Source organism: Dipodomys merriami, unplaced genomic scaffold (assembly GCF_024711535.1).
Source record: "Dipodomys merriami isolate MVZ:Mamm:240054 unplaced genomic scaffold, mDipMer1.0.p SCAF_1550, whole genome shotgun sequence".
Lineage (NCBI taxonomy): Eukaryota > Metazoa > Chordata > Mammalia > Rodentia > Heteromyidae > Dipodomys > Dipodomys merriami.
In genome coordinates, this window is record NW_027202883.1 from 77,501 (window position 1) to 101,881 (window position 24,381).

The window sequence follows — 24,381 nt, forward strand, 5'->3', positions numbered from 1 at the left end:
AGTATAGAGTGCTGCTCTTCATGCCTGGTATGGCAAATCAAATTCACTAAGGATCAGGAGCTGCATGGGAAAAAAAAGTAGCTAAACAAAATTTGATGCTTGACAGTATTACCCAAGGAGCCACATGCATTTCTAAAAGTGGTTTCAACATTAACCTAATAAGCAATCTTGATAGCGCTCAGGATTTTGCAATGCGCTGACAGAGGCTACTGCAGAAAGAAAAGAGCTGGCCATTTGTATAAGCATTAGAGCTCTAACTGCACATCCAGCCCATAAAAATGCCTTCATTTTATAATGCATTGAAAATTCTTTGCAAGGAAATACACTAACAAAATCTCAAGGTAACAAAGGGAAAAATTCAAATTAAAAAACAAAACAAAACACATGAACAACAGAAAACAGCAATCAAACCAGTAAAGGTAACAGTACCTGAGACAGTGTAGAATTCCAGTTCATCAGATCCTTGGTCATTTTAAATACAGGATCCCCTTCTGCTATTACATCTATTGTCTTCTTCACAATGAATTTGAAGGCATCTAAACCCCCACTAATAATGTCCTTTCCCTAGAAAGCAACATAAATGTCATTACTACAATACTGGGAAAACACATTTGCATGTTTTGTGGGGGTTTTGTGTCAGTCCAGGGGCTTAAAACTCAGGGCCTAGGTGATGTCTATGAGCTTTTTTTCTTCAAGGATAGTACTCTACCGCTTGCACAACAGCTCCACTTCCTGCTTTGTTTGCTGGTTAATTAGAGAGAAGAGTCTTACAGACATTCCTGCCTGGGCTGGCTTTGAACCACAATCCCCAGATCTCAACTTCCTCAGGGGCTAGGTTTACAAGCATGAGCCACCAGTGTCCAGCCATTTATATGTTTCAATTCTTTAAGAGTGACCTACAATACTAAGCACTGGGAAGAATGTGGAACAGTAAGGATAATACACACTGCATGTAGACACATAGTAGGTTCTCCTCTTTGGAAAACTGCTGGCCAGAATCTACTATAGCTACATATGTACAGTGGTTCATCAGAAGACATTTCAGGGCTGGGAATGTAGCCTAGTGGTACAATGCTTGCCTAGCATGCATGAAGCCCTAGGAACAATTTCTCAGTACAACATACATAGAAAAGGCAGGAAATTGCACTGTGGCTCAGGTGGTAGAGTGATAACCTTGTGCAAAAGAAGCTCAGGGACAGTTCCTGGGCCCTGAGTTCAAGCCTCAGTACTAGCCAAAAATAAATAAATAAATAACCAAAAATATTCAGAGCAGCAGTATTTGTAATAGCTATAACATGGAAACTATTTCAATCCTTAAAAACTGTGGAATAAATAAAATATAACATAGTGACAAAATGGAATACCACATCCAAAATGCAACATGGTCAAATGATACAAAAATGTTGTGAAAGAAGATAGATACAAAATGTACTATAAGTATGTAAAGTATAAAAGCAAACAAAGGTAATCTAAGATAAAAGTGAGGACTATAGTTATCTTCCTAGAAGGGGCATACTATCTCTTAAAGAATCTGAACAAGTTCACATTATGAAAATGAACTGTTTTAAATTTCAGTATTAAAATTAAGAAAAAAAATATAAAGCATAAATTTAAAGTATAACTAAGTATTTAATATATGCCTATAATGCCATTACTCCAGAGACTAAGGCATAAGTATTGTGAGTCTGAGGCCAGCCTAAGCTACATTCATATCCAGTTCAAGGATGCCAGGCTACACAGTGAAAAGAATGAAAAGAGAATCCAAAGACACAGTTTACGCCTGTAATCACAGCTGCTTACAAAGTAGAGGCAGAATTGTAGCCCAAAGCCAGCACAAGTAAAAGCCAGTGATTGGATCCAAAAACAAACTAGCTATTTCTGCTTTCTAGTTGCCATGGTATGATTGATTCTGCTTTGCCATGACCTTCCTGCCATTATGAACTGACATCTCTGAGAACAAAACTGCTCCCTGTAGATAGATAGATAGATAGATAGATAGATAGATAGATAGATAGATAGATAGATAGATAGATAGATAGATAGATAGATAGATAGATAGATAGAAAGAAAGAAAGATAGATAGATAGATAGATAGATAGATAGATAGATAGATAGATAGATAGATAGATAGATAGATAGATAGATAGATAGATAGATAGATAGATAGATAGATAGATAGATAGATAGATAGATAGACAGGCAGAAGAAAGGAATAAGGATGTGGCTCAAGTGGTACTTCATATTGCCAAAATAAATAAACAAAGGTTACAATAGCCAGGCAGTGGTGTCTGGTGACTCATGCCTGTAATCCTTCTCAGCTACTCTGAAGACTGAGATCTGAAGATCACAGTTCAAAGCCTTCCAGGCAGGAAAGTCCATGAGATACTTATTTCCAAATAACTTCTCAAAAAATTTAGGGAATAGCGCTGTGGCTTAAGTGGTAGAGTGATAGCTGCCTTAAGTACAGAAAGGGTCAGGGACAACACCCAAGTCCTGAGTTCAAGCCCCACAATTGGCAAAAGAAAAAAGTATTTATCTACACATAGTAAACATTTTTCTAAACAAGAGGAAACTATAGTCAGAAAGAGATCAATGGTTGGAAAATGCTGTGAACAGACAGAACGGTGTGGCTACAGACTGGCATGAAGGAACTCCCTTAGTAATGAAAATATTCTTATATCTCAGTGAGCCATACAAATACAGAAAATATTCTGTGTCTGTGTATCACAATATACTGTGACTATACAGTATAAACATAATTATTATTTCTCAACACAAAGTCATATTGCAAAAAAAACAGTTTTACTGTATGCAAATTATAGCTCAACTTTGTCCTAGAAGACTATGCTGATTCTTAGTAAGGGAATCAATATATATTACAAAGATGAGTATGTTTCAAAAATAATCAGTTCTCTTTTATCTTTAAAAATCATATAAGAGATCAACAAGTACACCAAGTAATTAAACTATATTATATCAAACACTCTATTATGGAGAGAACTTTTGCTTTCAAGTACTATAAATAAGCTGATATTACACTTGCCTTCCTATACAGCAACTAGAAAACCAGACAAAATATAAGAAAGAACTATTTTTAGACAATGGAAAAAAAGACAAAATAAAAGACTTTGGTCCAGGAGAAAAGAGAAACAAAGTCAACCCTACAGCTGGGCTTTCTGCCTAGAGAAAAGTTCCAAACCCCAACACACAGAGGAGATCCTAAAGACAACAGAACACTCACACACAATGTAAGTCAGGGAAAAGGCTGGCATCAGGGAAGGCTGAAGCAGCTATCATTTGAAAGTCAGAAAACTTCAGAGGATGCAGCTATATAAGTAAAATGTTTCAAGAAGCTACAGATGTGCCCATGTGTCTTTATCTGAATAATACACTGTTAAAAAACATTAGGTAACGCCACACAGTTGGAGAAGAACTAGTGTAAGTAGTAAGCAACACAATCCCCATAGCTCAAGCTATGCGGAAACATCTGGTTTTTAAACAATCAAGTGAACAGACTTCACTGAACACCTGAGGAATAAGAGTGAATTCAGAGGAATCAGGGCTCAGCAGTAAAGATTAACTAGTCCTTAAGATTGAAGGCTACACTAGACTCCCTATAATCAAGCCTAACAGAGAGAAGAAAGTGGTGACATTGTCCAAAAAACAAATCCTTTAAATAGGGATACAGGTGGATCCATAGCAAGAATGAGATGTACAAGTCGTTATGTGGAAAAACAAACTTTGAAACTTTGGGGGGAGGAGGAGAATTGGGTGGGGGAGGGTGGGGGAGGGAAGGGGAAACAAAGGAGGAGGCTACAATGCTTGATAAGAAATGTACTCATTATCTTGCCCACGTAATTGGAACACTTCTGTACAGCATTTTCACAATAAAAATTAAAAATAAAAAAAGGGTGAAGAAAAAATAAAGAAATGTACTCTTAGTTGGGTACCAGTGGCTCACACCTGTAATCCTAGCTACTCAGGAAGCTGAGATCTGAGGATTGTGGTTCAAAGCAAGCCCTGGTAGCAAAGTCTGTGAGACTCTTATCTCCAATAAACCATCAGAAAACTAGAAGTGGCATTGTGGCTCAAGTAGTAGAGCACTAACTAGCCTTGAGCTCTAGAGCTGAGAGGCAGTGCCCAGGCCCAGAGTTCATGTCCACGATTGATAAAAAAGAAATGTACTCTTTACCCAACTTATATAACTGTAACCCGTATCTTTTAGTAACAGTTAAAAAGTTTTGAAATATGAATCTGAATCCAGAAAGCAGGACTGGGCCACTGATGACTCACGCCTATGGTCCTAGGATCTCTGGGCTGAGATCTAAAGATCACAATGGAAAGCCACAAGGGCAGAAGAACCTGTGAGACTTTCATCTCCATTTATTTATCCAGCAAAAATCAGAGGCAGGGTTCATGTGCCAGCTGTGGGGGAGGAGGACAAGGTAGACTGTGAAGATGGGAGTTCAAACCCCAGTGCCAGAACATAAACATTAAAAAAGAAAGAGGCCTGAAACCGGTAACTCACACCTATAATCCTAGCTACTCAGGAGACTGAGATCTGAGGATCACCGTTCAAAGCTAGCCTGGGAAAGAAAGTCTGTGAGACACTTATCTCCAATAAACCACTCAGAAAACCGGAAGTGGCGCTGTGGCTCAAGAGCTAGAGTGCTAGCTTGAGCAGAAGGGTACAGGGACAGGGCCCACACCCAGAGATCAAGCCCCATGACAGACAAAAAAAAGTGGGGTGGAGGAAGAAAGGAAGCAAGGAAGCAAGCAAGCTAGCTAGCTAACTAGCTGGATGCCAGTGGTTCACACTTGGAACTCTAGTTATCCAGGAGGCTGAGATCTGAGCATCACAGTTTGAGGCCAGACCAGGCAAGGTAGTCTAGTCCAGGCAGATTTATCTCTCCAATTAATCACCAAAAAAAAAAAAGTAATTATCACAGAAGTATAGCTGTTGCTCAAGTAGTAGGGTGCTAGCCTTGAGCAAAAAGGTTCAGGGACAGCACCCAGGTCCTGCTTTTAACCCCCAGGAATAACACACACACACACACACACACACACACACACACACACACACACACACACACACACACGAAGCAGAAGACAACATCCTTAAAGGAACATGACAAAATTGCAAAAAAGATGACCGAGTGATTTCATTGGTATCTTTTACCTCAAACTTCTAAAAAGAACCATCTCTAGTATAATTTCCTTCACAGTGAAATTAATTTCTCTCCTTAGGAACTTTAGAAGATGGGAAAGGCTTTAGGATGAAAATGCCACCAATTCTATTCTGGTACACTTAATATTCAACTAAAATCTAAGTCCATAAAACTTCCACTGAGTAGTGGGAGTTCTCTACTCATGAGACATAAGTAAACACAACCTAAACTCTGCCCTCCATGCTAGCCTTCAAAGGTATAAAAAGGGTATATTCTCCCTATCTCTTTTCCTTAGATTTTCATATGCATGATCCATTAACTCTCCAAGTTTTTAAGACATTAATACTAGCCACTCTTCCCAGGGTTTTCCATGATTTTCATTCCCCTCTTAAAACATGGCTCTGAATGACAGATGTCCTTCAAGTGTTTATGAAGTCACTGCTGTTTACTATCCAAACATACTTCTAACTCCTGTTTTCTTTGCCCACTAAAAGCAACTCCTGATAAAAATTTCTGATAATGCTAACAATTTAATCTCCCAATATCTCAAAGCATCAGAGTTAGACATTAAACCATTCTAGTTGCTGGGGGCATGAGGAGAAATGAAACTTCCTGTCTCTGTAACTCCTGAATTTGAGCTTATCTGTTTGAGAATACCATACTTGCACTCACAGCATGATCTGACAACAATTACAAAATCATAAAGTAAACAACAAAGAAAACTGAAGGTACCAGGACCCTACGTTCACCAAAACAACATGCAATAGTCTATTTCTAGAGTCCTTTAGGGAGAAAAATAAACTCATTTTTTAAACACATAGTGTGTTAGTCAAAGCCAAAATAGCCTCACAGTAAATAGCCTCATCAGTAAGAACAGTGCCTCATATATGGAGTATTTTGCAGCCATGTCTACTGACATGGCTACTGACCCATGCACTATGGACCCAAAGGTATGTCAATCCAGTTCTCTCTTAGGTATACACAAGTAGTGATAGTGGAACCTGTTAGTCTCTGATGGGTATATACGCCAAAACATGATATAACTCTGAAGATGGAGAAAAACAGATAGAATAAATCTGCTTCCAGAGAAAAAAAGATAGAGATGAGCAAAGAGTATTAAATGAGAAACAATATGGGCTGTGAGAGATGAAGAAAACAAACTGGTCTTCAAAACTTTTCCATACGGCTTAGAAGTGCAGGTTTCCTTTTGATCAAGACAAACTTCGAAGAATAAATCTTGGCACAGACCAAAATGTTTTTAAAAGAGACCCAGAAACACAACAAATCAAAGAAAGGTTGGGCACATGGGATTACATGAAATTGCAGAACTTCTGCATGGCAAAGGACATAGCAAGAGCAATAGAAAGCCCACCGATTGGGAAAAGATTTTCACTAGCCATACAACGGACAAGGGTCACATATCTAAAATACAACTTGAACTCAAAAAAATTTAATTTCCCAACAACAAATCCTCAAAGAAACAACTGCCCAATAAATAAGTGGCTAAAGACTTAAAGAGAAACTTCTCTGAAGAGGAAAGAAGGATGGCCAATGGACACATGAAGAAATGCTCAACCTCCCCAGCCATAAAAGAAATGCAAATCAAAACAACATTGTGATACCACCTAACCCTTGTTAGAATGGCTAGAATCAAGAACTCTTATAACAACAGATGTTGGAGGGGATGTGGACAGAAGGGAGCTCTTCTGAATTGTTGGTGGGAGTATAAACTTGTTCAACCACTTTGGAATGTAGTATGGAGGTTCCTCAAAAGAGTCTACATAGAGTTTCCCTATGACCCAGCAATCCCTCTTTTGGGCATTTACCCAAGCGATCACAAAGAAGACCATGCTAAAGCTACAAGCACGACTATGTATACTGCAGCATAATTTACCATAGCTAAGATATGGAACCAACCCAGATGCCCCTCAGTAGATGAATGGATCAAGAAAATGTGGCATATATACACAATGGAATTCGATGCCTCCATCAGAAAGAATGACATTGCCCCATTTGTTATGAAATGGAGAGTTGGACAAAATTATATGAAGTGAAGTAAGCCAGGCCCAAATAAACATAGGTCCCATGATTTCCCTTATTTGCAATAACTAGTATATGTCTAAGACAAGCAGAAACGGTAAGAAAAGTTGATGGTAGGTGAAATGATCCCCAAGATAAGGACACAAATGTTTCTTTTTTCTTTCATACAATTGTTTCTAACATATTTATAAGATGATTTCTTTGTTGCTTTGTATGTCCCTCCCCCACGGTATAACCCCTGTTTTCACTGTATTTGATGTTGGTATAATTTGTGGAGGGGAAGGAAAAAAAACAAATATTTTAAATAGGGATACAGTTGGACCTATTGCAACAATGTCAAAAAACGAACTTTACAACTTTGGCACGGTGTGTGTGGGGTGGTGATGGAAGTGGGGGGAACGGGAAATGGGAAGGGATGGGAAGGGGTAACAAAGGAGGAGGCAATAATGCTTGATAAGAAATGTACTCATTACCTTGTCCATGTAATTGTAACACCTCTGTATGGTATTTTCACTATATATATATATAAACCCTCACCTTCATAAAAACCCAAATGCAAAAAAAAAGAGAGAGAAAAGGCTAGAATGTACCTCAGCTCAATGGCAAAACACTTGCCTAGCAATTGCAACATCCTGGGTTCAATGCCTAGTATCAAAAAACAAAAGGTAGAAAATCAAACAAACAAAAAACAAAAGGCAAAAAAAATAGCCCTAAATAAACAAAAATCTTTTTTGGTCCTGTCAGTTTTAAATTCAGCCAACCGTGGTTGCCATATAAAGTGCTAAGTAATTCTTATATTCAGCATATATGGCAATATAATTTTATTATACAGCAGTCCTTGAAATTACTTCAGATGCAGAGTAGAGAGATATGAACAGTTACAAGACACAGATCTCTAACTGGCAGCTGGATTCACAAGGCAACCCACCACAGCTGTAGGATGTCCCCATGTCCTTAATATCAAAAATGCACAAGCTAGCTACTGAATCCAAAGTATCCTAGGACTTAAATTTTCTCTATACTGACCTTCAGCAGCTTGACTTCAGCTGAAATCTCACTGGGACTAGGGATCCCAAGGGAAGACTCTGTTGTTTCAATGATGTTTGAAGTATCTTGTCCTAGAGAAAAATTAAATTTGTTGCTCTTTATTACCCAAACTTACCAAGCTAAATTCTAAAAACGAAATATCAAAGTGTGTATATCTAAAATCATGAATGCTATAAGACAGGTTATTTTTAACAATTGGGGTAATTATTCCTTGAAAATATCTCCTTAGTATAACATTTTTTAAACAAAACCCTGATATATCATCATTAAAGAACAGACATTTATAGCAATTCCTAGACTTCATTCTAATAAGAAAATGCTACCAATTCTACTAGCAGTGTCTATCATCTCATGATTATTTTTCTTCAAACAATAAACCCTTGAACAAATGTGGAAGGAGAATTATTAACTAAGTCCTTTGTAACACAAATCTGTAAAACGCACACAGAGAGTAATGAAATGACTGATGATTTTACCCACTGTGGCCACTGTAGCTGAGGCTGAGGAGAGCAAGGACTTGCCCCCGGGGCCCCAATATTTCCATCTGGCCTGGGGTATATCTTTGGAAAGTTTCCTATTGTCCCAGTAAATGGGGGGGGGGAAGACACAAGAAAGTGTGAAAAATTATTGAGCCAGAGTACAATATACATAAGTTATCTAAGTATTAGCTAAAGTATGGGAACCTAATAATATTTGCTTAATGCATTGCTTGACTGATAGACAGTTGTCTGTGTTTATTATGTAGGCACCATGCAGCAAAGGAAATTACTGCTGATGGCATTTATAGAACTGAAAAACTATTATTTATGGTTGTAAAAATAAGAAAAGAAATGTAAACCTAAATTAGCATTGAGCTTGAATCTGTCTTTTTTATTGTGAAAATACTGTACAGAGGGTTTACAATTATATGGGCAAGATAATGAGTACATTTCTTATCAAGCATTTAGCCGCCTCCTTTGTTTCCCCTTCCCATCCCTTCCCATCCTTCCCCCCGCCCCCCCACCCAGTTTTCCCTGACCCCCCACCAAAGTTGTAAAGTTCGTTTTCGACATAATGACTTGTACATCTCATTGTTGCAATGGGTCCACCTGTATCCCTATTTAAATGATTTGTTTTTCTCATTGTACCAGGGCTTCACACATTTGGCTTGCTTGCTCATGGCTGGCACTCTACCACTTGAGCCATACCTCTAGTGTAGCACTTTGCTGGCATTTAGTTGGAGATGGAATCTGCATTCATCTGGACCTAAGCATCCTCAGTAGCTAAGATTACAGGTGTGAGCCAGGGGTACCTGGTAAACTCTAATATTTTTAAATCCCAATATTTTAATAGAGATTCTAGCTGGGCACCAGTGGCTCACGCCTGTAATCCTAGCTACTCAGGAGGCTGAGATCTGAGGATCACGGTTTAATGCCAGCCAGGGCAGGAAAGTCCATGAGACTCTTACCTCCACTAAACCATTAGTGGTACTGTGGCTCAAGTGGTAGAGTGCTCACCTTGAGCTGAAGAACACAGAGATAGTGCCCAAGCCCAGAACTCAAGCCCCACAACCCACAAAAAAAAATAGAGATTCTGTGATACCTGAAAAGGGAGAACTTCTGAAGTCTCAGGGTCCCTGGAAGACCCAACTTCTGGTTTTTTCAACTGGACACTACAGCTTCCATTAAGTCTCTTGATTGGTATGTTGGTCAACAGATTCAGTATTCTTCACAGACTCAGAATTCTCCACTGACTTACAGTTTCTTTCTTCAATGATAGGACTTGCTTCAGTTATCAGTGGAGTCTCAGGATCATCTTTATCAGAAAGTCCAAGGGAAAAAGTGATTGAGGTCAGCTTTTTTTTAGTATAAATTATTTGTCTAAATCTTTTGACACTTTCACAGAGTCACAGGCAGGAACATTAGTAAATTAATACAGACAAGATCCCACAGATCTTCCCCCAGGTTCTCCTAGTAACAGCTTTCATAACTGAAGCATAATTCATTGTGGCAGAATCCACCAATCTTCAGCTTTCAACATATTTCAACTGAAATTCTGTCACTTAAAGAAGTATAGATGGAATTACATAGCATGTCACTTGTTAAGAATTTTTACACAGCATTTAAGTCCCTCCAGACCCACTTGTATTAAGATTTTTTTTTACTGTTTCTGAATAGTCCATGGTATAAATGTACTTTGGGACTATCACAGAAATAAAATGATTCAGAAAGCTTATGTACAGGTGTTTATGGGAATGAAAGCTTTCTCTGGGAAAAATGCCTGCTCAGTTAAATTTTAAATGTTACTGTTAGGCTGGGCATGTACCTGAGTAGTAGCCTAGCATGCATGAAGCCCTTTGTTTGATTACTCAGTACCACATGCACAGAAACTGGCACTGTGGGTCAAGTGGTAGAGCGCTAGCCTTGAGCTAAAAAGAAGCTCACGGATAGTGCCATGGGACTGAGTTCAAGTCACAGGACTGTCCAAAAACCAGGTATTGTTCTATTTTTTCCCAAGGAAAATATCATTTTACTTTCCTAGTGGCAATGTATGAATAATCAAGTTCACTTGAATTCTGATCAATCTTGTGTTGTCACTATTTTGATTGAGCCATTCAGACAGGTATGTAGTGGTACCTCACTGTGCCTTTTAAGTTGCATTTCTCTAAGGGCTGGGACCAAGGCATCCTTTTATGTGCTTATTTGCTGAATATATACTCTTCAGGGAAACATTTATTTGTATCTTTTGGTCATTATCGAATCATTCTGGTTTGGTTTTTATCATTATGTACTACAGAGATTTGAGAACACTGTATTTTGGAGATTTAACTCCTCTACTATATGGTTTGCAAATATTTCATGCTAGTTTATAGTTTATCTTTTTCCTGTCTTCCTAGGGTCTTTCCCTGAGCAAGTTTTTCATTGTGAGGAGGTTCATTATCTATTTCCCCTTTTACTGACTATCCTTTAAAATCTTTAGTAATCACTTACTACTAAAACTCTTCCAGAGATTTAATCTATCCAAAAACATTTCTGTCAGAACAGTTTTTTAGGGTTTTGTTTCCTATTTGTAGTGGTGGCCCTAGTGATTAAAAGATGTCTCTAATCCTTTTGCTTTTGTTTTTTGGATAGGGTTTCCTAATTTGCACAGGTGAGCCTCAGACCACGAATTTCTTACACTGCCTCTCAAGTACCTAAGATTACAGACATAAACTACCATGCTTGCTATCTCTGAAACACTAACTTTTTGTTTGGTATGCTCTTAAACCATAATCCTCCTATCTCTTTCTCTGGAATATCTAGGATTATAAGTATGAAACACTTTCTGGGCATTTTGTTATTATTAAAAATATTCATCATAAATATACCAAAATTCTGTTAGTATTGGAACATTTGATGTTACGAAAGAGATGACGTCAGAATATCCCACATCCACAAATCAGCCAAAGACAAATGCTGGAGGGGATGTGGAGAAAGAGGAACCCTACTACACTGCTGGTGGGAATGTACACTTATACAACCACTTTAGAAAGCAGTCTGGAGGGTCCTTATAAAGCTAAAGATTGACCTCCCTTACGGCCCAGTCATACCACTTTAGGCATCTACCCTGAACAACAGGAACCAATATATAAGGACATGTGAACCTCCATGCTTATTGCAGCACTGTTCACAATAGCTAGGATATGGAAACAACCCAGATGCCCCACCACAGAGGAATGGATCCAAAAATTGTGGTATCTATACACAATGGAATATTATGCAGCCATTAGAAATGACAAAATAATGGCATTTGCAGGGAAATGGATGGAGCTAGAAGGAATCATGTTGAGCGAGGTAAGCCAAGAGCAAAGAGACAAACAATACATGGTCTCCCTGATAAGTGGATGCTAAATCCAAAATGTTAGGTGATATGACAAAATTAACAGGACTTAAGAAACAAAGAACTCTCACTCATCTGGTCGAACCACTACTAAATATCCCCATGCTGCTGATCACATGTATGGTGTATATGTGTACACTGTTATATGTTATAGACTGTGATAGACAATTTGCTCCAGGAAAGTTAGAATGAACTTGTGACTTTAAATGAGCATCATTATTCCACAATACTGTGAAATTTTGGAAATTATGTAATCACTTAATCACAATTAAAAAAAAAAAGAACCTCGGGGGAGGTAGGGAGGGAAGGAATATTAGGGGGAAAACAATGGAGGGGTTAACAATGCTCAATAGAAAGTGTACTCATTACCTTGCTCATGTAACTGTAACCCTCTGTATAGTATCTTTACAATAAAAAAATTTTAAAAAAGAGATGACGATTGACTTATATTTCATACTTACTTATGTTTTTTTTTTTTTTTTTTTACAGTGTGAGCAATAGAATTCAGGACCCCACACATACCAGGGAAGAGCTCCACCATTTGGCTATATCCATTGACCTCCTACTTCAACATTATTTTTGCCAGTTCTGGGACTAGAACTCAAGGCCTGGCCACTGTCCTGGAGCTTTTTTTGCTCAAAACTAGCACTCTAACACTTGAGAGGCACAGCCCACTTCTGGCTTTTTCTGTGTATGTGGTACTGAGGAATTGAGCAATGGGCTTCATGCATGGTAGGCAAGCACTCTATTACTAAGCCACATTCCCAGCACCTCAAATCAACTTTTGAGCAGCAATTCAAATACCCAATCTAATTCCTTCCAGAAGAGCTCTTTGGGAATTAAATCAATATCATATTGGCCCTTCAACAAAGAGAAGGAGAACCAAATAGCTTGAGAGAATTAATATATTTCCTGCCCTTTCCTTCACCCTCTTCTTTTTTGCTCTCTCTCATTTTATTTCACCCTCCTTCACCCATACACATAGGTATGTATAAACCTTTTCTATAGAGACATGGACTACATGCAGGAAAGAGCCAATATATGATATCAAATGTTTCAAATAGATTTTATTTGTTTTTTTTTATGTTTTTGTTTTTTGTTTTTTGGTCCAGTCATGGGGCCTTAACTCTGGGCCTGGGCGTTGTCCCTCAGCTCTTCAGCTCAAGGCTAGCACTCTACCACTTGAGCCACAGCACCACTTCCGGCTTTTTACTTTTTCCTTATGTGGTGCTGAGGATTGAACTCAGGGCCTCAGGCATGCAAGGCAAGCGCTGTACCACTGAGCAACCTTCCCAACCCTCAAATAGATTTTAAAAACATACTAGCAACTAATAAGGCAGAAAGACCAGCACACTACTATAATTAAGATATACACCAAAAATGCTAGCAGAAAGGAAAACAGCCATTTTGAATCAGAAGACATTATTCAATCACAAAGTACCAAACAAAAGTCTAGAGCTTGGAGTGTCAAACCTAGCCTAGAGATGTTTTTAATTTATCTATATAGTGTCTAAACTTTTAAATGAGTTCCATGTTTAAAAACTAGTCTTCATAAGCCAGGCCCAAAGAAACATAGGTCCCATAGATTTCCTTATTTGCAATATCTAGTATATGTCTGAGTCAAGCAGAAAAGGTCAGATAAGGTGATGTTAGGGAAATGAACCCTAAGATATGTATTCAAATGCTTTTTTTCTTTCATGTGATTGTTTCTAACACATTTATAAGATTATTTCATTGTTGCTTTGTATGTCCCTCCCCCACAGTATAACCCCTGCTTTCACTGTATTTAGTGTCGGTATAATTTGTGGAGGGAAAAGGGAAAAAAATCATTTAAATAAGGATACAGGTGGACCCATTGCAACAATGAGATGTACAAGTCATCATGTCGAAAATGAACTTTTGTGGGGGGCAGGGAGGATGGGGGGACAGAGGGGAGGATGGGAATGGATGGGAAGGGGAAAAAAAGGAGGAGGCTACAATGCTTGATAAGAAATGTACTCATTATCGTGCCCATGTAATTGTAACCCCTCTGTACAGTACTTTCACAATAAAAAAAAGAAGAAGAAAAACAAAGGAGGAGGTAACATTGCTCGATAGGAAATGGACTCATTACCTTGTTCATGTAACTGTAACCCCTCTGTACAGTATCTTTACAGTAAAAAATATATACAAAAAACCAGTCTTCATACAAATGTGCAAGTGTCCAATTTCCCTTGAAAACTTGAAACAAAGGCTCTATACTGACTGGTTAATAACTACCTCATGCCAAATGGTCCTTTCAGGCAACTGGTCCTTTCAGGCAATGCTCCTGCACCTCAAAACTGGCACTTGAATTCAATTCACTCATTTATGTTAACTTTATTAGGCCCATAGGCATCTGCAAATGTCTGCCATGAGAGGTACATAGGATTATGATAGGTGAAAATGCCAGAGAAAGAGTTCAAAGGTATAAAAACAATCCATGAGAAAGCTCAAAGTTATATATGGTACCAGTTGCCTAGAGCCATTAAAATACCAGGGAGAAAAACAATCACAAGGCATGAAACCAGAAAGCAACTTTAAGACACCTTGGAGCTAAGCTGTATGTATACGTGTGTGTGTGTGTGTGTGTGTGTGTGTGTGTGTGTGTGTGTGTGTGTGTGTGTGTGTGTGTGTGTTGTATAATATGTGTAATTCATGCACGATATGTAATACATACAAAATATATCATTGTAGAAATGTAATTCATGTAACTTCATATAAGATTAGGACATACTCTGAAATAGGAAACAATGGTAGTCTCTATTTTTTGGTCATCACCATCTAAATTTGAATCTACATGATTTAAAGATCATCTAGAGGCGCTGGGAAGGTGGATCAGTAGTAGAGTGCTTGCCTTGCATGCATGATGCCCTGGGTTTGATTCCTCAGCACCACATATGCAGAAAAATCCGGAAGTGGCACTGTGGCTCAAGTGGTAGAGTGCTAGCCCTACGCTGAAGAGCTGAGGGACAGTGCCCAGGCCCAGAGTTCAGGCCCCAGGACCGACCAAAAAAATCATCTAGAATGTTCTAGACTGGAAGACTATGAGTTTATATTGTTTATGCTGTTAATATTATTAGTAGAAGGAATGTAGATACTCTACTCTCAATGAATTCATCATCTCACAGCAAACATAAATGAATAACAGGTAGGTGAAAGTGAAATTGCATTATTTAATGGTTTCCTAAGTTTTCTGGGTATTTTATGATGAATTGGAAGAGAATACACCAGTGAACTAAGAAAAAAATAAGCTGAAGGGATTCATATTTTTAAGGAACCAAAATGCATATGCTTGTGTCTCTCACACCTACCACACACCCTCAGGCCACCTTTTCTTTCATTTTCTCTTCTCAGCAATCAAGGCTACCAGCACCTACTCTGGGACTTACCTTGCTCCTGCCGACCACAACTTGGGGAGTACTATGCACCCAGCCAGCACCACAGCCACTGCTGACACCTCCAAAACATGCTCCCAATGCCTGGGGAATACTTCCCCCTGCTGGGTGGGTCTGGCCGCTTGTACTTCTTGGTCCTGCTTCTTCTTCGATCTGATGCGGCTGGGGTCTGGTTTGTTGAGTTTGGGCACCAACCAGTGGTTTAAAGGTTGGCTGACCATAGTCATTGGAGTGATGTTGGCTTGGAAAAGGAGACTGCCTTTGTGTTTTTGAAGATCTGACCATCCGAGAGGTACTGAGTGCCAAGTACCCTCCCACATTATCCCGAGGTCAGGGGTCACCCAAGCCACTGACTTGGCAAGGCCCAAATGGGCAGAACAGGGCTGTCCAGGCCAGTAGCAAAGTGTTTGAGAGGACGCTTAGTTATATGAATGGGGCAGGAAAAGGTGAGGGAGGACTAACTAGCAAATGCAAAGGCCTTAACAAATTTTAGCAATCCAAGAAAAGAAAAAGAAAAAAGCTGCAAAAAAAGGGAGGCCAAGTAAATTGGAATGTGGCTTAGTGGTAGAGTGCTTGTCTAGCATGCATGAAGCCCTGGGTTCAGTGCCACATACACAGAAAAAGCCAGAAGTGATGCTGTGGTTCAAGTGGTAGAGTATGTTCCTTGAGTAAATGAAGCACAGGGACAGTGCCCAGACCCTGAGTTTAAGCTCTAGGACTGGCACAAAAAAATGGGGGTGGGGGTTGCACAAAGATAAGATGAGGTCTGGGATTTGGACACCATGTCTTGTCAGGCTTACGAGATGGGATGAAGTTTTCTTTTTATTTTCTGTGTGTGTGTGTGTTTGTGTGTGTGTGTGTGTGTGTGTGTGTGTGTGTGTGTGTGTGTGTGTGCACGCGCGCGTGTGTATGCGTATGTGTGGTTAAATGGTGATGAATCTCAGATTTTCCTGCCCAAGCTTGTCTCGAACTATGATCCCTAAACCTTAGGCTCCTGAGTAGCTAGGATTGTAGGCATTAGCAACCTGCACCCAGCTCAGGATAGATTTAACTCTTAATATGGAACTTAATGGGAAATGGCAGTAGGTTTCTAAGCAGAAGTGTAAGATGCTTTGATTTGTGGTTTAGGATGACCCCGGACCCTTCCCTCATCAAAAGATGCATCTCATTATTTATCCTTCAGCAGTGTAAATGTGTGAAGTCTGGATTTTTGGAGCTAGAAAGGCATAAGGTTATAAATATAAGGAAAATGGAACTTTTCTGAGGTAAAGAGAATTGTATTTTTTTTGTCAGTCATGGGGCTTGAACTCTGGGCCTGGGTGCTGTCCCTCAGCTATTCAGCTCAAGGCGAGCACTCTACCATTTGAGAGATATAGCCAGTTCCAGTTTTCTGGTGGTTTACTGGAGATAAGAGTTCATGGACTTTCCTGCCCGGGCTGGCTTTGAACCATGATCCTGAGATCTCAGCCTCCTGAGTAGCTAGGTTTATAGGCATGAGCCACTGGCACCCAGTGAGAATTGGATTATCTAAGAATCCAAACATGTGGTTAGGTATGAAACTCAGTGGTTACATATCTTGCCTAGCATGTGCTAGACAGAAAGAGAGCACAGAGAAAAAAGAAAAAAGAAAGAAAAAGGGAGACAGGAGAGGAGAAAAAGAGAATCCATGTTTTCTACGGCTTCAGTGTTTTCAGAAGAGCCATCATAAGAAATAAACCTTCCCCAGAAATTTTGTTTACTTTTATGTTTTTGTTTCTGTCAGGTGAGGAAATTGAACCCAGGCTGGTTATTTAGGGATAAATCTCTGATTTGTCTGCCTGGGCTGGCTTCAAATCTGGATCCTCAGATCTCAACTTCCTTAGGTAGTTAGGATCATAGGCTTGACCACTCTAGCTCTGGCCTCTTATCCTGCTGTTTCATCTAATAGCTGCTACCTTCCTCTTACCTCATTTCTGGGGCTTGACCCCATGGCCTGGGAATTGCTTTTGAGCTTTTTTGTTCTAGCCTAGGGCCCAGCCACTTGAACAACAGCTCCACTTCCAGCTGTGTGTGTGTGTGTGTGTGTGTGTGTGTGTGTGTGTGTGTGTGTGTGTGTGTGATTGAAGATAAGAGTCTCACAGGTGAAAAGCTATTTAAAGAGAACAGTAAAACAAATGTAGTTAAACCATTGTGTCAGAACAGGAGCTCAAAAGATCATACAATTTAAGTAAAGAAAGGGATTATAAGGATAATCAGCATCCAAATCAGAAAACTAACACTACTGGGGCACATCAGCCCTAATTAGTGACTTAGGTGCAGGTGCCTCCAAAGACTCCACCAGACTTCTAAATCCATGTCAACAAGTATGTTTGTGCCCTCTTGCAGTACTCTGGTTCCTTATCATTATGTCACCTTAATCTCCTGAAGAATCATTGGGGCTAAACTGGAACTTTTAAAATTTCATGTGTGTGTATGTATATTGCACATACACCTATAATAAGACTTAAACTAAGGGCCTCCCACTCTACCTTGGAGTTTGGTACTTAACCACTTGTTCCATACCTCAACTTTTAGCTTTTTACTGGTTAATTGGAGCTAAAAGTCTAACGGACTTTCCTGCTCAAGGTAGCTCAGAACCATGATCCTCAGATCTCAGCCTCCTGAGTCGCTAGGATAACAGGTGTGAGCACTAGTGCCAGGCTTCTAAACTAGAATATTAAGCTCATCTCATAGATAGTGAAAATCACCCATGAACTTTTTCTTTATGCTGGGTTTGAACTTTGGGCCTGGCCTCTGTCCTTGATCTTCTTTTGCTCAGGGCTAGTGCTCTCCCTCAGGGGGATTTTTTTAATGTTTTTTCATTAGGTCTCGAAAACAAAGTCCTCCCCTTGAAGAAAAGGTGCTGGATTTGTGGACAGAGACTATGACTTTCACGTTCCTTAGATTTAACATAGTAGCAGATAAATAAATGCTAAATAAATGCTTCTTGATTCCAGTTCCATTTTATGTTGCTTCTGTTAAACCTAACTCACTTTATGAATCTCAGTTTGGAAGGAAACCCTCTTGCAGGGAACTTCAAGTGCAGAAAACCTTATAGGCAAATCAACAATATCAGGCTAGGTTCTCAAACAGAAGTTGAGGTTGAAGCACAGGCACTTCATCAGCTGGGCCATTTAGAGATGAGGCAGAAGATCTTGCTGGGATACCAACCTGGCCCATGTCCTTCTCAACCGTAGTATCTGTTTCCCATCTGTTTCTTAAGCTAAACATGCACAGAGATACCCTTTGAAGAAAATCTCTTTGCAATTGAACTGTAGACTTAGATTATTTGCCAATTACCATATAAGAAACAGTGGCATCATCCTGAAAAAAACTGGCAAGGATCACCTTAAGTAGGTGACCAAAGATACACCCAGGCAATGAGACATCAGAAACTGATATGAGGTACTGAGTTTTCTCATTCAGTCATAAAATTAGGCATACAAAAACAAACTAACTAACTAATATCAGCCTAGCTGGGTCTCAGTGGCTCACCCATGAAACCCTAGCCACTCAGGAGGCTCAGATCTGAGGATATTGCTCCAAAGCCAGCCCAGAGAGGAAAGTCTGTGACATTCTTATCTCCAGTGAACACCAGAAAACTGGAAGTGGTGTTTTAGATCCAAGTGGTAGAGTGATAGCCTAGAACTAGCTCAAGGATAGCAACCAGGCCCTAAGTTCAAGCCCCAGGACCAAACAAAATAAAAAAAAAAAAAAACACTCACCCAAGTCATACTAGGAGGCTTCCCACAAGATCAGTAGCTGCCCTTTCCAAAAGTGTCAAGCTCATGCTAAAGAAAAGACATTGGAAATGTCACAGGCTGGAGGAGGCAGAGGAGGTCTGACAGATCAAGGGAAAGCAGGATCCTGGATAGAGCCTGAGTGGGGGTGCCAGTTCTGAGGATTCAACTCAAGGCCTGGGTGCTGTCCCTTAGCTTTTTTGCTCAAGGCTGGCACTCTACCACTTGAGCCACAGCTTTACTTCAGGCTTTTTGATGGTTTGATGGAGAGAAGAGACTCAAAGACTTTTCTGTCCAGGCTAGCTTTGAAACTCAGTCCTAAGATCTCAGCTTGCTGAAGAGTTAGGATTACAAGCATAACCCAACAGCGCCAGCTGTATTTTCTGTTTTATCTTACAATAAAAATAAAAAGATTGTGTCTAAAATAATATTTGGGAGGGAGCAGAGGAGAGTTCTGCTTCTACTATTGACTCTAGCCGTTTTTGTCTTGTACTACAGCTGCAGGGCAGGGCACATGGGCAGGGTGTGGTTCAGGCACAGGCTCAGCCTGCCTAAAACACGGAGGTAAAAATGAGGTGTACCTAGTACTGGCAATAGCTAATGGTCTGGTTTGGCCTTCTAGTGTAGAGAACAGAATGAAGTAAAATGAGGAAATAATAGTAGAGGGCACAGTATGTATATCACATTATGCCATGACAACATATTTGTTCTTAACCTGTAGGCAAAAGAGAAAAGGTACATGCTTCTTATCAAGGATTAATATCACCTCAGCAGTCACTTCTCCTTCCTCTTTACAAACAAATCCTGATTTTGTCCCATCATTCATACTGTTGTTTTCTGTGTTTACATAGATGTCTGGTGCTGCAATAGCTAACTTGTGACGATGAACTTTAGCTGGGAGAATATACCCAATATGGTCAATTCAAAAGATGGTAGGAATATAAATATAAGAAGACAGGCTGGGTGCAGGTGGCTCATGCCTGTAATCCTAGCTACTCAGGAGGCTAAGATTTGAGGATCACAGTTCAAAGCCAGCCCAGGCAGGAAAACCTGTGAAATTTTTATCACCAGTAAACCAGCAGAAAACCAGAAGTGGCACTGTGGCTCAAGTGGTAGAATGCTAGCCTTGAGCTGAGTTGCTAAGGGACATTGCCCAGGCCCAGAGTTCAAGCCCCATGAACAACAAAAAAGAAAAGAGAAAAAAAAAGAAGACAGTACTGAGCCACTGAATTAATGAATTCTACAGTTACCCTTGTGCCATGGTTATTATTATGTGAAATAATAAATCTTCCTATCACTGAAATGATTTGGGCCTTTTATTAATTATACCTAAAAGCAGCCAAAATTATGCATGAGTCCTAAAGGAAAATAAAAGGCACCTAGAAGTAATATGAGAAGAAAAATATAGGTGAAAAATAAAAATAAAGACTAAAATGCATTAGGTGCATAGGGCCCTAAAAAATTCTCCCAGGTCGGCAGAAACTCGCCTGGAGTTTCAGAAGCCAGCTCCAATTTACATGTAATCATCTAAGTCTATCTGCTATCAAGTTCTTAGAGGCAGTGATCTCTGGGAAGAGGAAGAAAAATGAAAGGGAAATAAAATTGAACAACTGTTTGTGGAGAAACCAGCTGTACATGAACAATTTCCTTCCATGGAATCTCTATTTATCTGAAGGGAATTTCTTCATCAGAAGAAGGTATATGAGGAGGAGACATGGCAGGGCAGCTTAGAGATGGACAGTGACTCATCTGGGATGGAAGCAAGAGCTAGCACGTGGCAGACACTGACCCAAAGCTGAGCCTGACTCTGGATCCAGAACCTTCCCAATGCACTGTCATGCCAGAACTGAAAGCCAAGCTGCAAAGCCACCAAGAGCTGCTTCTAAGCCATTCTGAACACAAGCTGGTATTTCTGCTATCAGTAATAAGGGATAGTGAAACCAGGGTGGGCCACTGTCCTCTGTTCCTCCCCATATGGCCATCACCTGAGAGAAAGTACCCACATTCTCCCATGCGTCTTACCAGAAACTCCAGGTATAGTCGAGCAGAGCACTTGAAAGCAGGAGCCCAAGAAGCAAAGTAGATGGCCTGCATCCAAATCCAAGAAATGTAACTCACTGAATTGTCACTGTGGCCAGGCCTGAGCTTTTCCAGCCAGTCCCTTAGACTCTAGCCTGAGGACAGTATCTATTAGGATGAGATCATATAAAACATGGATGAAGGCCCCATCTGACTGCCACTGCCATTAAGAACAGTATCGTAGGATGGGTGCCAGTGGCTCATGCCTGTAATCGTAATCAGGAGGCTGAGATCTGAGGACCTCGCTTTGAAGCTAGCCTAAGCAGGAAATTCAATGAGGCTCCTTTTCTCCAATAAAGCAACACAAAAGCCAGAAGTAAAGTTGTGACTCAAGTAGCAGAGTGCTAACCTTGAGCAAAAAGCTGAGGGACAATTTCTGGGGTGGGGGTGGGGAGAAGACTTACAACAAGGCCCTCTAGGACACGTATTTTCGCTTTTGCCCATTTCCTTCAGAGCATTGTAGAGCTCCACCTTACTGACTTGCCTCTCCCTATTTTAACACAGGATGTTCACTTGGCCAGTTTTCCAGGGCTACCTGGCTATCTTGTAGCCTCCACAGCAAAGAACTTTTTCTCTGGGATTTAACCAAGGTTCCAATACTGTCTGTGATTGGTTAACTGTGCACATTCCAGAATCAAGGATACCTGGGCCCATCTGGCTTGGCAATCTACTGTTTTGGCTTACAGCATATTGTTCAACACCTCTGTTTTCTTGTAATAGTTCTTACTCATGGGTCCTAACGGTCACAATAAAACAACTAATAGGGTTACTTGTGTACACACACACACCATGTACACTGCAACAGTACTACAAAGGAAACAAGGCAACTCAACAGGGAGCTTCAGGACTCAACATCTACCAAATTCTAAGTATTTCCTGCTTCTTAAGTAATTATTAATATTATTCCTATTTTGGTGCCAGTACTGGAGAGTGAATTCAGAGCTGGGGCACTGAGCCCCACTCAGCTGGGGACTGACCTATCCCTTAGCTTTATCTGCTCAAGGCTAGTGCTCTACCATTTGAGCCACACCTCCAGTTCTGGCTTTTTGAGGTTAATTGGAGATAAAGACCCTCCCAGACTTTTCTTTCCAGGCTGGCTTCAAACCAGGACCCTCAGCTCTCAGACTCCTGAATTGCTAGGATTACAGTTCTGAGCCACCGGCACCTGGCTGCAATCTTTTTTTTTTGAACTTGAATGTTTTTTATATCTCTTAGATATGGAGATCAGTAACCTCGGCTGCCCTCATTTTTCTTAGCTATATTTTCTTTCTCTTAGCTCCTTCCTTAAACAATTACTTTTTATTTATTTATTTTTTATTTATTTTTTATATTTTGTCAGTCATGGGGCTTGAACTCTGGGCTTGGGTGCTATCCCTCAGCTCTTCAGCTGAAGGTAAGTGCTCTACCTCACCACTTCTGGTTTTCTAGTAGTTTATTGGAGATAAGAGTCTCACACACTTTCCTGCCCAGGCTGGCTTTGAACCAGATCTCAGCCTCCTGAGTAGCTAGGATTACAGGCATAAACCACTGGCGCCTGGCCCTAAAACGATTTTTGTAGGAATTTCATCCCCTATCTGGTAAGAGGAACAATAATTTCACCTACTAATAAGTAGTTTGTCACAGATAGCAGTCTGTGAGTATGAAGCCTGGCATATAATAACTGCTTACTGAAACAGGAATTTCCTGCAAGGGCAGAAAGAGAGGGGGTCAATGAATGGGATCCCAGGAGTACAAGGCATCTCTTCCCTGATCACACTAAGAGCTCCCTGAGGACAGGGATACAATCTTCAGATTTATTACCCCACATGGACAATAGGCTGATTCTATACATGACTGATGTCACAGAGATCTTAGTACTCAGGATACCTCCTCTGTGTCAGGACAGGAAGGAAGGAAGAGGACAGGGGGCCTCATAGACAGGCAGCTCTTGAAGCAACTCACCATGTGACAAAATGAAGACAAGAGTGTAATGAGGAGACCATCACATCCTCTGGAAGCTTCTCCCACCAGAGGTTAAGACTCCAAATATCAGCTCTGAATTTTACCAGTCTTGAGATTGGTCCTCATGGGCCTCAGTTTCCTCATCTGTACAGGGTGGAAAATTATTGTCTTGATCAAATATGAGGACAGGGGAGCCCTTTTTCCACAGAAAGGAAGAGATTTTTTTTCTGAAGGTAAAAACTAAACTCCTAGCCAGCTACTAGTGTTTCACACCTGAAATCCTAGCTACTCAGGAGGCTGAGATCTGAGGATTATGGTTTTCAACCAGCTCAGAAAGAAAGGTAAGTCCTTGAGTCACATAACTTCAAATAACCACCAAAAAGACAGATGTGGAGCTGGGACTCAAGTGGTAGAACACTAACCTTGAGGGAAAACAAACAAACAAAATCAAACAAAAAATCTCCTGGCCTTGCATGTAAGACCTAGCCCTGCATTCAAGCCATAGGACCAGCAAGAAGGATAAAAGGAGGGGAAAAAAACCTCTTCTTAAACAAGAATACAACCTAAGAGGCTTTCAGCTGAATGCAACTAAAATAAAAATGGGAGAGCCATTCGTTTTCTGAGGATGACTATTTATGAGGCCAATTTCATTTTCAAGTGATAATGAGTCCACACAGCAGCCTACATACAGCCTAGAGTCCAGAAGAGAGGGAAAGCACCCAACCCGAACTTTGTGGAAGCTCCACAGACACCTGTGGCGCTTAATGAGAGCAATAATCAGAGCGATCATCCAAATCATGATCAAGATAAAGTGTGGCAGAGGGGAGGAGAGACATGTAGGTGGAAAGGAATAGCACTTAAGTTTCTTTTTATTTCCTCAAGAAAAACTTCTGCCTGGAATAGATTAATTCCATCTACATATTAATGTGAATTACTAATTAATGACTTGAAAATGCTTTCAACACAAAATGCTAAGCAAATGCTTAAAAATAACGAGTCTCTGGATATGTCCCCAAAAGAAATATGCTAGCTTCCTTAATTTTCTCTCCCTTTTGTAACATTTAAAATGTTATG

At 40.1% G+C, this 24,381-nt stretch overlaps 1 protein-coding gene across 1 annotated transcript in view; it reads right to left on the reverse strand.

The window, feature by feature from the left end:
- Positions 1–24,381, reverse strand: part of LOC138827406 (protein FAM114A2-like) — a 73,092-nt gene that overhangs the window by 36,763 nt on the left and 11,948 nt on the right. Inside the window, exons 3-4 of the mRNA XM_070022911.1 lie at positions 8,235–8,326; positions 430–564 (exon numbers count right to left, since the gene is read on the reverse strand). Of these exons, the coding sequence (XP_069879012.1) occupies positions 430–564; positions 8,235–8,326 (227 nt within the window). The remainder of the gene's footprint in view (positions 1–429; positions 565–8,234; positions 8,327–24,381) is intronic.